The 20631-nt window shown below is 36.4% G+C and overlaps 1 protein-coding gene and 1 long non-coding RNA gene across 4 annotated transcripts in view; one reads left to right on the top strand and one right to left on the bottom strand.

The window, feature by feature from the left end:
• The window catches only part of LOC101735306 (transient-receptor-potential-like protein), a 35992-nt gene extending 15853 nt beyond the window's left edge, over window positions 1-20139 (bottom strand). For 2 of the 3 annotated variants that reach the window (XM_038015436.2, XM_038015437.2), the window contains exons 1-13: window positions 20104-20139; window positions 15874-15953; window positions 15081-15205; window positions 11898-12135; window positions 10982-11124; window positions 10177-10357; window positions 9715-9906; window positions 9114-9348; window positions 7788-7940; window positions 6441-6696; window positions 4962-5095; window positions 4155-4278; window positions 1930-2125 (exon numbers count right to left, since the gene is read on the bottom strand). In XM_038015436.2, coding sequence (XP_037871364.1) covers window positions 1930-2125; window positions 4155-4278; window positions 4962-5095; window positions 6441-6696; window positions 7788-7940; window positions 9114-9348; window positions 9715-9906; window positions 10177-10357; window positions 10982-11124; window positions 11898-12135; window positions 15081-15205; window positions 15874-15900 — 2004 coding nt within the window. In that variant the 5' untranslated portion in view covers window positions 15901-15953; window positions 20104-20139. Of the gene's footprint in view, window positions 1-1929; window positions 2126-4154; window positions 4279-4961; window positions 5096-6440; window positions 6697-7787; window positions 7941-9113; window positions 9349-9714; window positions 9907-10176; window positions 10358-10981; window positions 11125-11897; window positions 12136-13203; window positions 13454-15080; window positions 15206-15873; window positions 15954-20103 lie in introns of those variants that run through there. The other variant, XM_062672047.1, reaches the window with a different exon arrangement.
• Window positions 59-9888, top strand: LOC134200097 (uncharacterized). The gene is made up of 4 exons (XR_009974857.1): window positions 59-167; window positions 248-357; window positions 9175-9336; window positions 9782-9888. It is a non-coding gene; the product is annotated as an uncharacterized LOC134200097 (long non-coding RNA).
• Window positions 20140-20631: the final 492 nt, after the last annotated feature.

The raw sequence follows: 20631 nt of genomic DNA, 5'->3' as shown, positions 1-20631 counted from the left end.
CTCGCTATACATAGTATCTATGCCCATCTTTTTACAGTGTATAATCTATGTTCCGGGCGCTTACGTTTTGAGTGTGAATAGCGTGCGCCCGCGTCTGAATGTAATTATCGTTTAAAATTGAAAATTGTTTGTGTTAAAGAAAGATAAGAATTCGAAATTCGATACTGGTGACTAACCCATAGTTTTAAATACCCCTGAGATCTACCCCTCACTATAGTTTAAATTTATTTGTGGCACCGTGTTTTAGGTATCTTTTGAACATGCGTAGTTCTTTCTTGGAGCGTCAACAGATGGCGTGGATGATGGATTGAGGAAGGAATAAGGAAAAGGAAGTCCCAACTGAATTTATGTCTACATGTATAGTATCATTTGAAATTATTTCTTGCTTCTAATTGACTTAAGCTTATCGGTACAGAATTTTCAGGTGACAAAGCGTAATTCCACACGACTACCACTGTCGTGCCTAATTCTATCGCGAAACTTTTTTGTGCGTTCGAGTTTTGATGAAATAGACGTTAAGCTGAGATTTCGACTTAACGTCTTCAGGTGGGTGCGTAGGCGGCATTGATATTCTGATATCTATACATATAAATAAAATTGGAGTGTCTGTTTGTAATATTGAAATAACCGATTTTTACTACATGCATATGAATATATATGCGGTACATACACCAAAATAACATTTTTTACAATTTTTGTCTGTCTGTTTGTTCCGGCTAATCTCTGGAACGGCTGTAGCGATTTTGACGGGACTTTCACTGACATGTAGCTGATGATATAAGGAGTAACTTAGGCTACTTTTAAAGACAAGCTTCGCCCCGCGTCACCTGCGGTACGACAATAACCGCGGGTAACATCGCGGAACTCAGCTATCAATAATAAAATTTAATGTTTCCGAAGCGAACGAGGGCGGGTCGCTAGTCAATAATAAAATTTAATGTTTCCAAAGCGAAGCGAGGGCGGGTCGCTAGTCTTGCATATAATGCTATATCATGAGAGGGTTCCATCACCCGCCTCCCGGGTTCCTTATAAGGCCAGGTCAATATTACTATATTAATTATCAATGTATTATTGAAATTTATATATCAGTTAAAAGCGGATTAAAAATGAGATTTTATTTAAAGTTGCCGGTGTATTTATTGTATTATATTTAGAATACATATATAGATAATAGTCATGTATAATGCGGAGTGTCCTAGGATTTGTTAAACACGCTTATATCGTCCAAAATTAATAGAAACTACAAACAAAGCTTCCCTGATAATTAATTCTGCCATTGTCGGTCCCCAAAAGCAATTTTCAAGGAAAAAGATAAAAACAATCCCGTTTCGCAAGTTCATGTTAATAAGCGAATACAAAATGTTATTTAGTGTCAAAATCACTCGTTCATTTTAAGCCAGCAAAGGAGCCTTTTGTACGTAATTAATTTTGCTATTTTCAAGTTCTGACCCGTGAAATGTCTTTAATATAAAGCAGCTTCTGACTCTATTTACCTTGCATTCAAGGCGGGATCTGCAATTTGTTAATATTTAAATACCTCGGCCTTTCAATGAAAATCAAACAGTTTTTTATATTAATGTAGTTTGCTTTGAATGGCGTTCATACCATTCATTTTCAAGATTTTTTATTCACGTTCGCAATTAAAATTTTAATCTCGTTCGTTATTTTTCTATCATTGGTATCTATTGTTATATAAATATTAGTGGGCAAGTTAGAACTTTAAGAAGGTAGTAAATTAATTTTAAATTGCCCATACCAACCGAACCCTGCTCTTGCTAGGGTCAGTGTTAGCAAACTCTCCCAGGCTGAGCCATAGCTGGTCGCAGGTCATGGTTTGAATACCCCCTTAGTCTACCAACGAATAGATAGGAAAACAAACTTTGTTCTTAACTGACTTAAAGTTAGAAAATATAAAAATCTAGTACTCACATCGATCATAGCATAAGAGTTAGACATCATAGCGATGAGCAGGTTCAATAGGACGATCACGTTGATCACGGAGTATGAACCAAACATCAGGAGACCCCAGAACCGGGTGTAGCTTTTGATGCCAGCTAGCTCGAAGTTCTCAAGCCCGACCATGCCGAAAGACGCCCAAAAAAGAGATTGTGACGCTTCGAAGACGCTGGTGCAAAGACGTACAGTTTATTGTTTAAATATTCCCAACCAGTAGAGGAAATTGTGTCAAAATTTGATACTAAAAAGTTTTTAGGTTCAATTGAATTTCCTAAAATATTATTAATACAGTAGTATTTAATATAGCTCTATTTATTACTAGCATACAGTATTATTAATTGTCCTTCGTATATTATTTACTAACTCAGTTAAACGTTTGTTTGAAAATGTGACTTTATTACCATTAAAAAAAGTGTATATCAAACATAATAATTTGTGATATGAAAGTGCTTGCGAAAATAGCCTTTACAAACATTAAAGAATAAAAAGTGGTTTTGTGATAAATTTCGCGAGTTTCTTAATTTAATTTAATAAGCGTGGTAATCCATGGTTGCTCTCAGAGTCATGCAGTCCACTTCGTCGATTTTCAACGTGTTCATTTTAACATTTATGTCTTCTTCAAGCTGTATCTGGGTTTGCAGCAAATAGCGTAGAGAAGCCGTTGCTTCCTGCAGCATTTGTTGGAGCTGTTCTGCACTGTGACGCAGCATTTCACATTCATAGTACAAAGCTTGACCGGGTGGATCTCTCACTAACTCAGCTCCTACTCTTTGAGCCCTTTTCCCCAATCTAGTGTGAGCTAAAGCCGTGTGTCCTTCTTTATCAGATAACGCCTTTTGCAATTGAAGTATATTGTTTTGCATTTCAACAATCTTTTGTGTTGTATCACGGTGCATGTCCTCTAGCTTTGACTTAGTACGTTTTGTATCTTCAATTCTTTCATGAAATGCGTGATTACATTTGTTGTAAGCTGTCCAAAGATCGTCAATTACTTGTTTCAAGATCGTGTCAACGAACATGCGAATAGGTCTTGCACTTGTTACCTCTCTAGCGGCCATTTGGATATTTTTAGCTGAATAAGCGTTATATTCATCTGCAAATATATTGGCAGGATCAAGATTGGTATACCCTTCATATACAGAAAGGCACAAGTCAGTCGGTTTCAGAGACAAGGAACCCTTATCGATATCGATAGCGGCCTGCTTGTATTGTAAGTCACGATCTAGCAAATATCTTGTAGCTCTTAGTCGACGCATTTGTTCGTTAAGTTGTTCTAATACACGTTTCAAAAGACTTTGACCTCCAACAATTGTAGTGATCTCTTGTTGCAAACATTGTTCAACCTCGTCAACAACTAAATCAATACCAATTCTTCCATCTCTCAGCATGAGACATTTTCGACAGATATTCAAAGCGTTAGCTTGTAAAGAAGCGAGACAATCTTGCAAACGAGTTTTGTACACGCCTAGAGCTTCCAATTCGATACAAATTTCTTTCCTTTGAATCTGCAATTCACTTTTGTTGAACTCAATATCTCCGATTCGTTCTTCGATTCGTCTATCGCTTGTGGCCTTCATGATTTCCGATCTTTCGCCAGTCTCCTCTCGGACTCTTTTACACTCGCCCAGGATCCTGTCCGCTAGTTGTTGCTGGTCCTCTGCATTTCTGCAGCGCAAATCGTTGCTCACTTTCCATTCGTGTATCGTAAATTTTGGTGCCCTTGGTGGGATACATACTAAAGCCTGCTCTGATAGTCTGGTTGTAGCGATTGGTGCTCCAATTACGTTACGTATGCCGAATTGTGCTTCGCCCATTTTATATAGCTATTTTAATTGTAATTATGTTGTGGAAATTGGTTATTGTTTAATGATTCAATGCAACGGAATGTTTGTCAAAAATCGAATTGACTTCAATCGATACAACAGTTAAACTATCACCATGGAAACTATTTGATGCGTTCTACATGATATGATTTTACCAATGCGTTCCATAAATACAACTACGTAAGTTATTTCATTATAGCTAAAATAAGCGATTTCTACAATGTTTTTTTTAACAAGAAAAATAATGATGTAAACATTCAAAACCCTAATTTAAATGCTGTGTGTAAATTGATACAAATTCGAATAAGCATGACGGTTAATTAATTTCAAATGCTGTTTTCTGGCTTTTAATTCGAAACACCCAAAAGTCCCTACTTTCCGAAACTTCGCCATTTCATGCAAGAGTCTCCGGCATTGTCCCAATCAGGAAGTCCTCCGGGTAGGACGTAGCATTTTTTTTTCTCCAGATCCGCGAAGTACCAGAGCAGTTGATTTAAACCTGAGTTTCAATTACCAAAGAAATTAAGAGACCTAGACGATTTTCATTTTAAGAAAGAACTAAAAGATAATGTTATTAGTGAAAAATATTATCACATAAATGATTTTCTTAGGCACGACATTGAAAATAAATAGATTACTTAATTATTACTTGAATTATGGATGAATGAATGGTAAATTATATAATATCATTATATCTTGCACTGCACTAAAATTCGCATGTCAAATAATGACAAAGCATACACGCTGCTTTTAACTTACTTATGTAATAACTCATCTTCACTATGCTTAGCAAATAAAAGATTTCATTCTTCTTCTTTATTTTAAAAAGTTTATAAATTTAAAAAATCAAATATGTTCATTAAGTCGCTGACGGGCGTAAATAATATTTGTTTAGTTGTCAATAATACTAACTGTGACGCGTGTGAGTACTGCATTAAGCAGTGTGTCATGTCATCACCCGCGGCTGATTACCTAGCCGTTGGTATGATCAAGTAACCGCTCTAACTGGGTTGCCAGTCGCAACCGCCATTCGAGCAGCTGAGGACCGGACGAGATGGAAATAGCTCACGAGACAGGCAACGGTCAAGTTTCAGGGACACGACCTTCAGCAATGAAGAAAGCGACGAAGAAGAAAAACATGTGTCAAATCTGTTTTAAATGCTCAGTTCAATTTGTACTCACCGCAAGCAAAAGCGAACAGCACTAAGCTGTAAATGAAGAAGAATTTGACGATGTCTATGACCATTCTACCAAGAGAAATCTGCAGCGGCCCGAGGTGAGGGTTGATAGAGAATAAGTGGACCAGTTTCAGAGCACTGTGGATTAAATTTTGACGTATTTAAATTATCTTACATCTACTTTTGTCGTCTTATTAATATTGATGTTTTTAATAAATTACTTGCTAACTTTGACTCCAAGCTTGATAATTTTGAATATAACTAACATGTGACATCACGTAGTATAACCATTTTTAACCCATATCATTCTTGTTAAACGGAAAAATACATTAGTGATGTTCTTAACACAGTGTAAGCAACAACATTGTGAGTCCGCCCGGGTAGGTACCACCACCATGCCTATTTCTGCCGTGAAGCAGTAATGCGTTTCGGTTTGAAGGGTGGGGTAGCCGTTGTAACTATACTGAGACCTTAGAACTTAAACTTACAAGATGGGCGGCGCATTTACGTTGTAGATGGGCTCCAGTAACCACTTAACACCGGGTGGGGTGTGAGCTCGTCCACCCACCTAAGCAATAAAAAATATATATTATTATAACTGTTCAAACGTTTTAAGTTCATATAAATCATATACCAGGTTAAGGAAAAAATCGTGTTACTTATTACTTTCCCGTATATGTGTGTCCTAACTATGATAATGTCACTTATTAATTCAACAATGTGTTGCGTTTTCATAAATCTGTCCGTAATTTATTTATTTAGTTGCACCAGCATAGTGATCAACAATACAAAACACTGACAGATTGACAATAAGTAAATAATTAATAAATAATAAACATAACTTAATAACAATGGTTCTTAAAGAAGGATGAAAAATAATGACAGTATTGTTAAAAAACATTTTTTTTTATCAGCCGTTTTCTTTTAAAGCTTAGATGGGTAGACGAGCTCACAGCCCACCTGGTGTTAAGTGGTTACTGGAGCCCATAGACATCTACAACGTAAATGCGCCACCCACCTTGAGATATAAGTGCTAAGGTTTCAGTATAGTTACAACAGCTACCCCACCCTTCAAACCGAAACGTATTACTGCTTCATGGCAGGAATAGGCAGGGTGGTGGTACCTACCCGTGCGGACTCACAAGAGGTCCTACCTCCAGTAATTACGCAAATTATAGTTTTTGTGGGTTTGATTTTTATTAAACGATGTTATTCTTTCACCGTGGAAGTCAATCGTGAACACTTGTTAAGTACGTATTTCATTAGAAAAATTGGTACCCGCCTGTGGTGTTCGAACACCGGTACATCGCACGATACGAATGCATCGGACGTCTTATCCTTTAGGCCACGACGACTTAAAATAATAATATTTTATATTATAATAGTTAATATTAATAATTTACAATAATAATATTTTAAATCGTTTTAACGTACTATATGGAGACTTAAGGTAAATAAATACAGTGTTCCCGTAAAATTTTACCTGAAGATGTTAGCCGCCGCAAACAAGCCCTCGGCGATAAGTTGCGGGTCGAACGCGTCCCAACTTTCTCTCGGTATGAACTTCGTTTGCTGATCCCTACGTATCTCAGCGGCCTGCTGGAGATACGCCGCGAAACGTAGCAAAGCCACCGCCACGTACAACGAGTTCCGAGTGAAATCAATGAAGTTCCACATATTACGGAGATATGAACGGATGCCTTCGATGTATATCTCCTGAGTTTCCTCCCAGATGAAGCCTGAAAGGAACGGCTGCTGAAACCGGGAGATTCAAGACGACCTTCTCTTACTTATTAGAAACTAGCGACCCGCCCTCGCTTCGCTTCGGAAACTGTAATTTATTATTGATTTCTCCACTATTTAATGGATGTTATTATACATATTATTATAAACCTTCCTCTTCAATCACTCTATCTACTAAAAAAAACCGCATCAAAATTCGTTGCGTAGTTTTAAAGATTTAAGCATATATAGGGATAGACAGATATAGAGACAGAGAAAGCGACTTGTTTTATACTATGTAGTGATGGCATATAGGTCATTTTACTGGTGGTAGGACCTCTTGTGGGTCCGCGCGGGTACCACCACCCTGCCTATTTCTGCGTGAAGCAGTAATGCGTTTCGGTTTGAAGGGTGGGGCAGCCGTTGTAAATATACTGAGACCTTAGAACTTATATCTCAAGGTGGTGGCTTATTTACGTTGTAGATGTCTATGGGCTCCAGTAACCACTTAACACCAGGTGGGCTGTGAGCTCGTCCAACCATCTATGCAATAAAAAAATAGTAAAAAAATAGACAATTAGGCCCGTTACCTTGGCCTATGAACGGCTCAATAGTTAAGTCAATTGGAGTTTTTATTAAAAAGCTGTGTGCATTTGTTTATATAATATTTAATGTATTTGCTTTTCATTATAATTTATGCTAACTTCAGCGATTTAGATAGTACGACGAATATTGAAGAACATAGACGACAATAGAAGTCTAATCTCAGAAAGTAAATGAGTTTCCTAAAAGACCTGTATGATCTCATCTAGTGATAACGCCATCTTGTGTCTTTAAAGCGGTTAGTTGCCCTCAATTAAGAAAAATAGTATTACTATTCGCCAATAGATGTCGGGAAGAGTTGATTATTGAAAACACGAATAAAACAACATTTTCTGAAAATAAATCGTAGCTAGATCGATTTATCGCCCCCGAAATCCCCTATATACTAAATTTTATGAAAATCGTTGGAGCAGTTTCCGAGATTCAGATTATATATATATTAATATACAAGAATTGCTCGTTTAAAGGTATAACATTTAAAAATGTTCCGCTTATTATAACTTACCGAGTACATATACAACCACAACGAGTTCCAAGTATGTAGGTCCGTTTCCCCTTTGTTTCAGGAGTTCTTTTTCTAATTCTTTCACCATCCACTCCGGCCCGAAGAGCTGTATAGCTTGTACCTCTGCTCTTTGTGACACCAAGATCAATATTACTATGGAAAGTGTAAAATAGTGTTATTTTTTGGTAGCGATATAATTAATGCTCTTTTTATTGATTTATTTGGGTGGATGAGCTCCAATTTTGGCCTACCTGGCCTACCTGGTGTTAAGTGTTTATCGGAGCCCAACGATGTACCACCACACAACTTCAGATATGAGTTCTCAAGTATCAAAAAAATATTTGTGTCATAAAATTCAAACACGCAAATTTTAAATTTAGTATTTATTGGTGGTAGATCCTTTTGTGCACGGGTACTTGTTACCGTCCTCATTAATTCTGCAACGGAGCGTCCATGTCTGCTGGTGTGAGGAGTGAGCAACTTTTATATAATAACATTAAGAATTCAACCCCATATTTCAAAATGGGATACATTGATGATGTGAAGTCTGAGGTAACCACTTAACACCTGGTTGGTCTTGAGATAGTTCATCTATATACAGTGCGATAAAAAAATTAATAGTTTTATTCCTTTGCGTCATGTTCATTTAAAACAAGAATAGACCAATAATTTTCAGGCCAAATTTTTAGTTAATGTATTTACTTAATATAGACTTCACGAAGTTTTTAGAAAATTGCAAAAAATGTTGGATCCGTTATAATAACCCTTTGATAACAAAAGTCAGAAGAATTAATAATTAGCAGTGTTGAAAAATAAACATCGCTTTATTACGTATTTTGAAGAGTAGTAGTAGTAGTAGATTAGTATGTCGCCAAAATGATGGTAAATAGTTACCATTGCCTATAGACATCAGCCATACTAGGTTGCTATCAACTGTAATCGAAATCTAATCAGGAAAATGAACAGTATTATTTTAATATTTAGAACAGTTTCATTCTCCATAGAATCAATTGGATGAAACTGGTGATTGGTAGCCCAGAGGCTGCAAGTACTAAAATTACTGCAATACTAAAAACTGCATGAAAGAATAAGCCAAATCTCAAATATAAGAGACCTTTAGCTAACGCTTTGATTTGGAGTGTTATGACAATAGGACATTTTCGCAGCGATCGCATAGAACTGAGTTTTCAATGGCTTGAATTGGAACTAATCAAATATTGACGTTTGCTGCTAATAAACTATCTTCTAGTTGACCTGTTTTGCATCTCAAATACATTTAGTGTATTGGAGCAATTATCTTACGCGCTATATTTATTGTTTACTTACACAAAAAGAATAAGTAACTAGAAGCGTGAATTAAGAACTTCATGAAAGGTTTCCTCATTAGTTTTCCGGTGGCGCAGTTTGGGGCTATCATGTACAGAGTGCAGTAGAAAGGGAACAATAGGGCGACGCGACAGATGATCATGATCTTCTCCATTGTAGTTTTACGACGGAATCCAGGGACACCTTCGTACCAGATAGAGGCCAGCAATTGTTGGATGTTAGGGTGAGCTACGAACTGTTAAAATAATCAAACATTTAATTTATAAACGCACAGAAAACGACAACACATTGTTTCAAGAAATTCCCGTGTAAAATCTATATTACTAAAACTCTTCCTGGAGACCCACGAGAGGAGTATTAGAATAGTAAAAAGTAAATGAAAACGGGAAAGATATAACTGTTAAAAATTCAATTGAAAGTACTGTCCCACAAATTGTATTGTATAGATTTCAGAAAGAAAACAGCAGTGGCTACAATTATTAAATAAAGTGTCATTGAGTCCTTTTAGAATAGATAATCCTTGTTAGTATTATTCGAGTTCATTTTGGTATAAAGTATTTTGTAAGAACGTTAAATGCAAATCGGAAAAATCTTCCCGTACCTTTTTCTGCTTAAAATCAATGGCCAATTCCAAACGTGCTAATTTCATGTGTTCTCCGTCAACAAAGGCTGGTTCGTCAGGATCATGATTGAGAATGATGGCCAGCTCTTGGGAGCTTCGGGATTGATCGAGCAGATCTACAGCAAACAGTTGCGCCTGTCTCCGTAGTTCCAGGTATTCCGCTTTACTTTCCTAAAAAAACAAGTTTAATATTTGTCTACATACAAGCCAAGAATAGCTCGGCTATAGATGTGATTTTTCACAAATAATTTTGCCTTAGATACTGTTTTTAGTAAAACAACTGCTGTACGTAATTTAATACTTTCATGGAAATCTGGCGAACTGACTGTCCATCTGATGGTGAGTGGTTACCGTCACTTATGAACATCAGCAATGCCAAAAGCATAGCCAATATCCTGCCTATGGCGTGAAAATATGGTATGAAAAAGCGAAGACACAAACCTGTTCAGCAAAGGCTAAATTCCTCAGTTCCCAAGACAATTCGAAGGCTGTTAATATAGGATCTGTAGAAGACAGAGCTATGAGCGACGGAGATGCCAAAGCTCGATATTCATTGAGGCGTGCCAGTGAGTGTCGCAGAGAGTCCTCAGTAGATTGTCGGATACAGTCCTCGCAGCCACATCTAATCGAAAACTGTTTTTAATTAAATCAAAATTCAATACTTTAGTCTGTCCACATAAATCTGCCGTGAAGCAATAATGCGTTTCGGTTTGAAGGGTGGGGCAGCCGTTGTAACAATACTCGAGACCTTTAGAACTTATATCTCAAGGTGGGTGGCGCATTTAAGTTGTGGATGTCTATGGGCTCCAGTAACCACTGTGTGCTGGGTGCTGTGTGTGGTGGGCTGTGAGCTCGTCCACCCATCTAAGCTATAAAAAAAATAAAAATAAAATTCATTTTTATCTAACTTATTTCATACACATAATCTTGAAAATTTGGGATTGATATAAAAGTACAGTTAACACGGTACACACAAAAGCTCGTAATATGGGAGAAGAGATACTTTTTACAGTAAAACATAAAGATAATTAAATAGAGAGTAGTCAGGGATGTATATCAATCTTTACAGAGCAGAAAGGATAGAAAATATAAAGAATAAATATACACTATCAGAGAGCAAAATAACAGATTTGATACATATTTTTCAGTCTTTTTACTTAATTGATACACACCCAGTTAAATCAGAATAAGTCTCGAGGCTACTGGCAATAGTTAGCCAAAAGAAAGGGGATGATGATAAAATTACCTGACGTCATGAGGGTTAGGTAAAGTGGCACCACGATCTAGAAGTATCTTGATTATTTCATAGTTGTTCTTATGAGCCGCCAGCATCAGAGGTGTTATGTCCGGAGTGAACATTGCTGTGTTTGGATCAACTTTTTGCCAGCTCTATAAATGGATTTATAATTAGTACGTTATAAATGGTAATAATAAGTACCAGTATTTCAGTGGACGTAGTGACTGTCAGAGCTGCGGTAGATTATGTTGGTGATGCAGTAACAGCTTAGTGTGAAAATCACAATTCTATCAGTCAATAGTAAATTACTTCAGACATGAAATCTTTTATCGACCGGGTGTTTTTGTTCGGTAGACTAACTGCCTGTTTAGTTTTACAGAACGTTCTTATACCACCGTTTGAATAAGAGGATAACCGTAATTTCATACTGATTATTGTATAGACACTTCGACCATCTATTTCAATTTGGGCATGAATCATGTGGTGTTTGAGTTCCGGAAATCACTTACAACTAAATATCACAAATCATTTAAAGCCACGAGTTTTGTAAGCCATTTCAGTAACAACGCAGATGTCCAACTTAAGATACATAATATGTAAGATATTGCGATGACAGGTTCCCCAATTTTTAAGCTGACATTCTAGCTTTGTTGGATAATCAGGAGTTATTATCACGTATTAGAACATATTTCAATATTAGAAACTTTGATTGGCAAGATGTAGTTTCTGTTAAAATAATTAAAATTTATTTTGCAGTACTTGTAATTTTAAAAGCAGACTGATTGATTGATTACATATGTAATTTAGCTGTAGCAACTATAACTATGGAAATTTTAAATTTTATTTTTCAGTGCGGGTAATGAGCGACAAAAAAAATTTTTTTTAAGAAATAATAAAATTCATATGTACAATATATCGGTCTTACGTATGGTTCACCGTCTTTGTGAATTAACTCTTCATGCTCTAGTAACAATTCAACTGCTTCAACAAACTCCGCGTTGATTGCTTGCAGCAAAGCGTCTCTTGTTTCCACTCCCATGATGACGAGGAGTTCCACCATCTCTAAGTTCTCCCCGTCAATTGACAAGGTCAAAGCCCCGCGACCGAGAGAGTCTACGCAATTGATGTCGATGTGTTTTTTGCGGTGGCCTTTTTGGAGTAATCTGTGTAAAACAAAATCATTTTAAAGCAATCAAAATACATAATTATATAAAAAATATATTATAATAGTTTGAAATTTATATGCATAATATAATATGTACAATAGAAATATAATATGTAAATTAGACGATATCAACATAAAATCAAAAGGCCAGCTACACGGATAATTTTTTATTCTCCTACCTACGCCGAAAGTTCGGTTTTCCTCCTGCTGTACAGGAAAGAAAGTGTTACTTTTTCTTCCTGGGTACAAGTGCGCATGCGCGTTAGTGTCTACGTCTGCTCTCACGCATCTAAAATTCTCCTCCATTGTTGTGCTCGGGTAATTTGCAATATTGTGTTTAGTATAAAAGTGAAATAAACAAAAGGCAATAAAATTTAATAGTGAAGTATTAAACAAAGATGAGTTCATCGACAGTTCTTATTTAATTATTAGTAGTTAATTTAAAAATTAAAAAACAGTTAAATTGTTTTTTTATGAGTCGGGGGGCTCCGCCCCCCCTACCCCTGCCAGGGCTTCGCCCCTGGACCCCGGCTCAGTACTCCACGAACTTTCGGCCTGATAGGAGAAAAAATAGTATGTGCACCAAGGGAGAAAAGTTGGACATTTCCTACCGCGTGTAAAACTACGACCCGAGCCGAAGGCGAAGGTGACAAACGTGTGTTCATTTTAGGATTCACAGTTAAAAATATAGGCGTTAAAGAAAATACCATTAAAACTTAAGGCCAAAGACGTTTTCTCGAAATATTTTCGTACAAGGTCGATTTAATTAAAAAGAGATCGACGGTAATACACGATTGTTTATTTTTGTCTTTTGAAAGTAATTGAATGACGGTTTCAATCGGCAACGTAAGATTTTTTTAGAAAATTGCTTTTCTTTTCTGTTTTTTGTTTGTCCAAGGATTTACTGGCCAATAATAGGGTAGTAGGGTATCTCCTCACGTATACTGTAGAAGCTGAATGAAATCAAACTTATGAACATTTCGTAATATCTTAAGTTAAAATTGTTAGTAGTTAAATTAGTTAATCGATTTTTTTTTAAATGGCGACAAAAATGTCAGTGTCATACTTTAATTACTATGTTATTCAAGTCCAATGAGTTTCGCGCTAGATCTTCTCAGTGGGTCGCGATTCCGTTTCGGTGGTATATTCTGCGACGCACTGCTCTTGATAGGAGTAGTGTTACAAATTCTTTCAGTTTGAGCCTGTGAGCTCATCTACTCGTTCGTGAGTAGCTGGAATAGCCCCTTAAGTTACCAGCGAACAGATAGGAAAAAAAAACAATTTTCAAAAGTCGACTTAAAGTGACGACTTGTGTCTTGGTCGTGACTACGTCAACTGTTATATATTCAAAACGTCAGAAATAATTAAATGACAAAAAAAAACGAGATTAAACCAACGAAATTAAAATAGTTTTACGTAAGTGTAAATGTAAACGAAAGTGTGTTTTACTGGTGGTAGGACCTCTTGTGAGTCCACGCGGGTGGGTACCACCACCCCGCCTATTTCTGCCGTGAAGCAGTAATGCGTTTCGGTTTGAAGGGTGGGGCAGCCGTTGTGACTATACTGAGACCTTAGAACTATATCTCAAGGTGTGTGGCGCATTTACGTTGTAGATGTCTATGGGCTCCAGTAACCACTTAACACCAGGTGGGCTGTGAGCTCGTCCACACATCTAAGCATTAAAAACAAAGTGTGTTTATTTGTTGTTATCTTATACCTTTATTTTATACATTTAAACGAGCAATTTGTATATAATCTGAATCTCGGAAACGGCTCCAACGATTTTCATAAAATTTAGTATACAGGGGATTTCGGGGGCGATAAATCGATCTAGCTACGATTTATTTTCAGAAAATGTTGTTTTATTCGTGTTTTCAATAATCAACTCTTCCCGACATCTATTGGTGAATAATAATACTATTTTTCTTAATTGAGGGCAACTAACCGCTTTAAAGACACAACAGGATGGCGTTATCAAAAAAATCATCTAGTTTCGCAATGAACGAAGCAAGAGATTGATATGATTTCTAAAAGTAATAGCTATAAGTCACGTCAGTGACATAGGCTATTTTTATCCCGAAAAAACATCTAACTCCTACGGGAAACTACACTGACATTTCCCTTGACCACGCGAACGAAGCCGCGGGTAGCAGCCAGTTAAATTATATAGTTTCTAGGTACACGTTGTTGTTGAATCTTGGCTTTTAACATAACTACTAACTTGGACTAATTTTATTACATTTGATTCAAACAATTGGATTAAAATAATCCGTAAAGCTTATTACTAGAAACAATTTACGTTAGCATTAATGTTCAAATAAAACGAATTTTTAATGCATTTGTTTTCTAACTTCTCGTATTAGAAGTATTATTCGTTAATTGAAACAAATATTTAAAGTCTAAGTCGCATAAAGTAATCAAAATCGTAAATGTCTCTCCATTACTACTGATTGAATGAACTGAACAAGTGATATATTGCGATGCGGATATTGTCTGAATAAGGTGACTGAGGTCTTGAAAGATCGCCAAGAAAATGACCACACGTACCTACGTATTTATCAAGAACTACCTTTCCCGAAGATACGTTCCCGTGATTTGTGATTTATGTCGCACGGGTGAGATTCATATTGAACAAGAGTATCATAGGTAGCCTAAATATTGTTTCCCAGCATTAAAGCTGTTTTCCACACGGAGTTTCATGAAGATCACTTCAACGGTTTGGGAGTGAAAATGTAAAAGACAGGGCTATCTATATAATGTTAATATAGAATTTTGGGTTGTCAGAGACAAACAGCGATGGGAGTTTATTTATAGTGGTTCATTTTCTATTTCCAAGAGATTCGTTTCTTTGGGATTCTGATAAATAGTTAGCACCACATTCAGAGCTGTCACCGTTGAGACGTAGAAAAAAATTTTAAACTAAAAATATTGATTTGACCTAACCTTCTCACATTTGCCATATCTCCTCTCTCGACTGCCAGCAAATACTTCTTTTCTTCCAAAGTAAGTGGTTTTGGGAGCACCGGTAACGGCATTGGTTTCCGGACGCATTCCAATTCAGGGTCGCCCTATCACATATTTCATATTAAAAGCATATTAAGGCGCGTCTAGTTTATTACGGATTATTATAATCCACAACCCTAGTGATTTGAAGTAGAATGTTCTATAAAACTACGACCTCATGAAGTTTTTGGTTGACAATAATTTTTACAAGCCGAAGTCTATTGTTAACCAAAATAGTTACAATAAAAGGAAGGAAAATCGAACTTCATCATTCATCATCATTATCCTGCCCTTCTCCCAGTCACCTGGGGTCGGCGCAACATGTTTTTTCCTTCCATACTCTTCTATCATATATCATTTCTTCGTTCACTCCCCTCTTACCCATATCATCTTTCACACAATCTATCAATTTCTTCTTAGGTCTACCTCTTCCTCTATATCCTTCCACATTCATAGTTAATACTCTCTTACCAACCTCATTTTCATTTTGTCTCATCACATGTCCATATCATCCCAAACGCGTACTCCTCAGCTTCTCTGTCACAGGTGCCACTTTCAGACTTCCTCTAACATATTCTGTAATCAATTAAACTGTGTAAAATTTCCGGAACTTGTTCGTAGCACATTCTAGATGAATATCTTGTTAGAAGAATTGGTATCCACACAAACATCGCTCGATACGAGTAAGTCGGGTGTTGTATTGGTTTAAAAAGATATTTGTTTTATTACTTACGGCTTCCAAATCCTTCTTCTCGGCCATTTTGATGGTTTACTTCGAGTGGTCGCCGAAGCAGCGTCCGTCCCCCAGGCGATCTGTCATGTATTTAAGTAATGTTAAATACTATCTCCCTTCTTTTTTATTAATTATTATATTATATTAATATAATATATTACTAGCAGCTACCTTGGACAAAGAATTAGTCTAGCTATTCAAAAGGGCAACGCTGTCAGTATCTTCGGAATCTTGCCTAAAGGGAGAGTCCCTTTAGTAATATATTAAATTATTATTATTATTGTTATTTTGTAAGGTTTTTAGTTTTAAGTTTAGAGTTGATTGCATATTTTTTTATATTTATTACATTGTATAATTCTTACATGAAATTGTAGAAGCGCGAATGTTGCGCGATTTACGTATCGATTACCTAGTCTTGCTATAAATACTGAGACAAAGGAAAAAAAAATCTATTGCAAAAACATTTATTACTTTTACAGTGTGTTCGTTTAATACATAAATATAAAACAATTTAAAGTATAAAAAGCTTATTCGAAGTGGTCTCCATTGGCTGCAATACAGTCCTTTAAACGTTGAGGCCAGTTATCAATAGAAGCACGCACTCTTTCCATGGGAAAATTTTTCACTGCCAATCGTACGGATTGTTTTAGGGACTCCAAATTATTATGGCGTTTAGAGCAAGCCGTACTCTCTAAAATTGATCATAAATCATAATCCAGCGGATTAAGATCGGGACTAGACGACGGCCAGTCTTCAGCTCTGATGAAGTCCGAAACGTTCGTTTCCAACCAAGACTGTGTAGACCGATCTTTATGAGCTGGCGCCGCGTCTTGCTGGTAGTTGTTTCGTTTTTACCACCCTATTCTCTTTTAAATTATCAGTTAAGAAATGACCAGTACGTCTTTTATAGGCTGCAAGTCCTAAGTCATCTTTTAAAACACGCGACATGGTTCTAGAACGCACCTAGGTGCTATCTTCATCTCCCGAGATAAAATCTTTTGCTTTCGGACAGGATTTCTTCGAATTCTTTCCCTTACTGTTTGACCACCTTTTTCGTACGAACAATACGTGGACGGCAAGATTTTTTTCTGTCACAAACAGAGGAGGTCTTATTGCACCTATTAATAGCCCGGTACACAAACATTTTACTAATACCAAGCGTATGGAGAGTTTTAAAAATTGCATTTGGCTCCATACCTACTTTGTGTAATGCAATCACAGCGATTCGGTTCTCCTTATCACCCCACTCCATTTTAATATGGCAAAATATTGTGCAATGTATTGGCGCCAAAATGAGAAAACTCAATAAGCAATCATATAAAAATGACAGATTCCAAATTCAAATGTAACATTTTGTTTATTTTTAATTGTAACAGTATTTATGGCCAGACTAAGTATAGCTAGCTATACATATATTATTATTAGACTACTAGCTATTATTATTATATATTATTATATAATGTTAAATGTTAAGGGTAGGGTCAACGGAAAAAGATCTCGTGATTAAGCCCTGGCCTAATGCACTGGACTTATCAAGTGAAAATCCTTACCAAAACCTTACATAATGAGTGCGTGCCTCAAGCCTCAGTTCGCGAACTATGAAGAACAACTTTCAAGGCTTTAATAAACAAGGATTCCACATGACTATGACTGCTCTGCCAAGAGTACAGACTATGATGATGATGAATTACTGTTAAAGTTTCACACTGTTGGACAAAGGTCTATTGGTTTTCTAGAGGGAAGTGAAGGAAGAGGCATGTCTTATTTTTATTTCGTGGTCAACCAGCTCACGGCCGACAGGTGTTAAATGGTTAAATACCACACCGTGAATTTCACACCTCATTACGAGACATGAGGTTGATTTGCATAATAGCTGTCCCAGCCTTCAAACCCAAATGACTAATTCGCGGCAGAAAAAGATATGATTGTAGTACCTACTCATTTTCACATTTACTTAACTTGAAGTGTATTTTTCGAATTCCCGATGCGTCCAATTATTTTTATCCTTCAGATACAACAGCCCTAGAAAGCTTACTTACTCATATTTAATTACAGAATAACCCTGATAAGGCATATAAAATCGTGATAATTACCTAATTGTTCATTCTGACTTGGAATTTAAAACAATTTTGCTAGAAACCTACACAGGGAGGCCGTTCGTAAACTGAAGCCTCGCAAAGGCAATAATCCTTTATGACATGCCGATTACCTCACAGTCGTCAGCTTGTAATTTGATTAGGTTATCGAAACTGGAGGTACTAGATGTCTTTGCCCCAGTAATACCCAGTCGTCCTACTTACCTAGCAAACTTTTGCTCAGTGGTCGTTGACGAGAACCAACTTTCATAGGCTTCAAGAAGAAGAGAAACGCGATTACGATAAAAAGCTGATATAAGGAAAGCCTCCGATTTCCCAATTTTTCATTTTTTTTCCAAACATGGAATTTTAACGTTGTTGAAAAGTAATTGACAAGCGATTTCCCGCTAAAATATTTAAATAGCGTGGAACATTCAATGTCTCCTATGTTTTAGCAAGTAAGTTAAATTTAAAATTGAATACGGTTATTGAGTTAGCGGAGAATATCGCCGTACCGCGGAGACCGGCGTCGTTGGTCGTCGACGACCTGTCGGTCGGGCGTCCTCGGGGTGCCGCCGCAAGTCTGGTTCTAGTGTTGACCGCGGGAGCTCCTCTACTCTAACCGGGTTCTGACCCCGGACGGAGATCGGACGTCGGGTGTAAGAGTGTAGGGGAGTCGTTTAGTGCGGTAGGGCCCTAAAATTCTTTGGGCCCGCGGTCTGCTCTCGCCACCTTGCAGATCGTCAAGTTCCACAGACCCCGCGCCCCCCCTAGGCGCGGGGACCTCATATGAGGTTAGGACCCCGGCCCGAAAAAAAAAGCAGAGAATATCAACTTAACACGTAAATGCTATCACGAATAATATGCCCATGTTAATATACATAAAGAAATGAAATATTTGAAGTTCAAGGTCAAGGTCAAGAAAATTGATCTTTTATAATTGAAAATAATTCAAATAATGCCATTTTGTATTTTAACATTCTCTTTTTTTTCGCGTTTTATTTGAGTTCACGTTTTACATGAGTGTGAAGACTGACAGTGAAATGACGCCGTCCTCCTTGAGAAATAAGGAGGAAAGTTCAGATTTTCACCCAGACATATGGAGTTTTACCGAAAGAGATGCATTAAGAGAAGAATCTATTATTAATATTCTCTTAAATAAACGCCACATAACAAAGTCACTAAAGTTTTAATTCAAAACTACCTAAAATCAATATTCATTCTATGTCACCCAACATCTTGTAAGTTTTTGCGTCTCCTCTTGGCTTACAGCTTGTTATAATATTTGGATTCCGCAAGTCGTAGACATAATTAAAATTAATTTTCTGTTGAATACCGCAACCGGATATTCAATTAAATTGATTAATTATTTTTTTATCGAATATTCAAATGTCGACGATTAAATAACATCTTAGTCGTCCATGATGACGAAAAAATAAGCTATACCTACGAGTAATATTTAAAAACTAAAATAGTCGAAAAGCCGGATATAATATAATAAAAATAATAAATGCGAAATTAAACGAATAATAAGAATAATAAATATTTTAAAAAAAATGTTTTAATTATAGCATGGCTTAATATTTAAGAAAATCCAGCATAGATATTTGGTAAGCGCGGAACGTTCCGAAAAAAATCAGATTGAGAAATAATAATACATATACATAATAATATATAATATACGTGAAAAACAACAAGAATATATTATAAGAATCCGTGGGTGCCACCAATGTTTCTGGCACAAGGTGATCGGTGGTATTCTTATTGTAGTGTATACGGAATACTAATCGCTAAACATCAGATAGGCTGGTAGTCTACACCCATTAAAAACAACTACTAGCTAGCTCAATCCGCCATCTTGCATTGTGTTATTACTACTACTATGCTCGAGCATGAATTTGGATTAAATTTTAGTGGTCAACCACTGAAAACAAAGCGTTTTAATGACTTTAACGATCATTCAAGAGCTTATTACAGTAATGCTACTGTTTTTTTTTAAATTTAATAAATCGATTAATGATGTGTAATACACAAAAAAAAACTACATTATATTAAAAACTACATATGATGACGATTTGATTATTACCAACACTATTCCGAAATTTAAACCATTTTTTGTGTTCGTTACGTGTGAAAATAAAAAGTTTTTACTCACAAAAACAATCGCTAAGGCTGACGAGACGCCACTCCTGCGCGATGCCGCCTCACCTCCTTTTTATACAAAGTTTGATCCAATTAAAGAAGGCGACACAAACAAACCCAGTTCCATGCAGTTTGCTTATATGTTTCAAAGTCAAATGCTGATAAAATACTTGTGGTATTTCTTTTAAATGGATTTTTGTTTGATCATGTATTTATTGTGTGAACTAACTATAATATTATTTGAATCATGTTTTTAGGTAGTGACAGACAGAGATAATTATGTCCAACTTATGGATCATGAACGTGTATGCTTGTTTAGATATTAGAATATTACAAGTTTTTAATTGTTGATTTAAATCTTCAAATCCTTGTATGTAATTTATGTATTTTCGATATATCTGCAAACGAATCAATGATTTATTTCGACTGCGTAGTGACTAGAGCCTATAGACATATACGACGCGTAACATAAGGGGTCACAATATGCCTATCAAATATTACTAATGCACAATGATGGACCATTGATTGAAAAAATAAAAAG

Source organism: Bombyx mori, chromosome 14 (genome assembly GCF_030269925.1).
Source record: "Bombyx mori chromosome 14, ASM3026992v2".
Lineage (NCBI taxonomy): Eukaryota > Metazoa > Arthropoda > Insecta > Lepidoptera > Bombycidae > Bombyx > Bombyx mori.
This window is presented reverse-complemented; position numbering and strand designations above follow the sequence as displayed.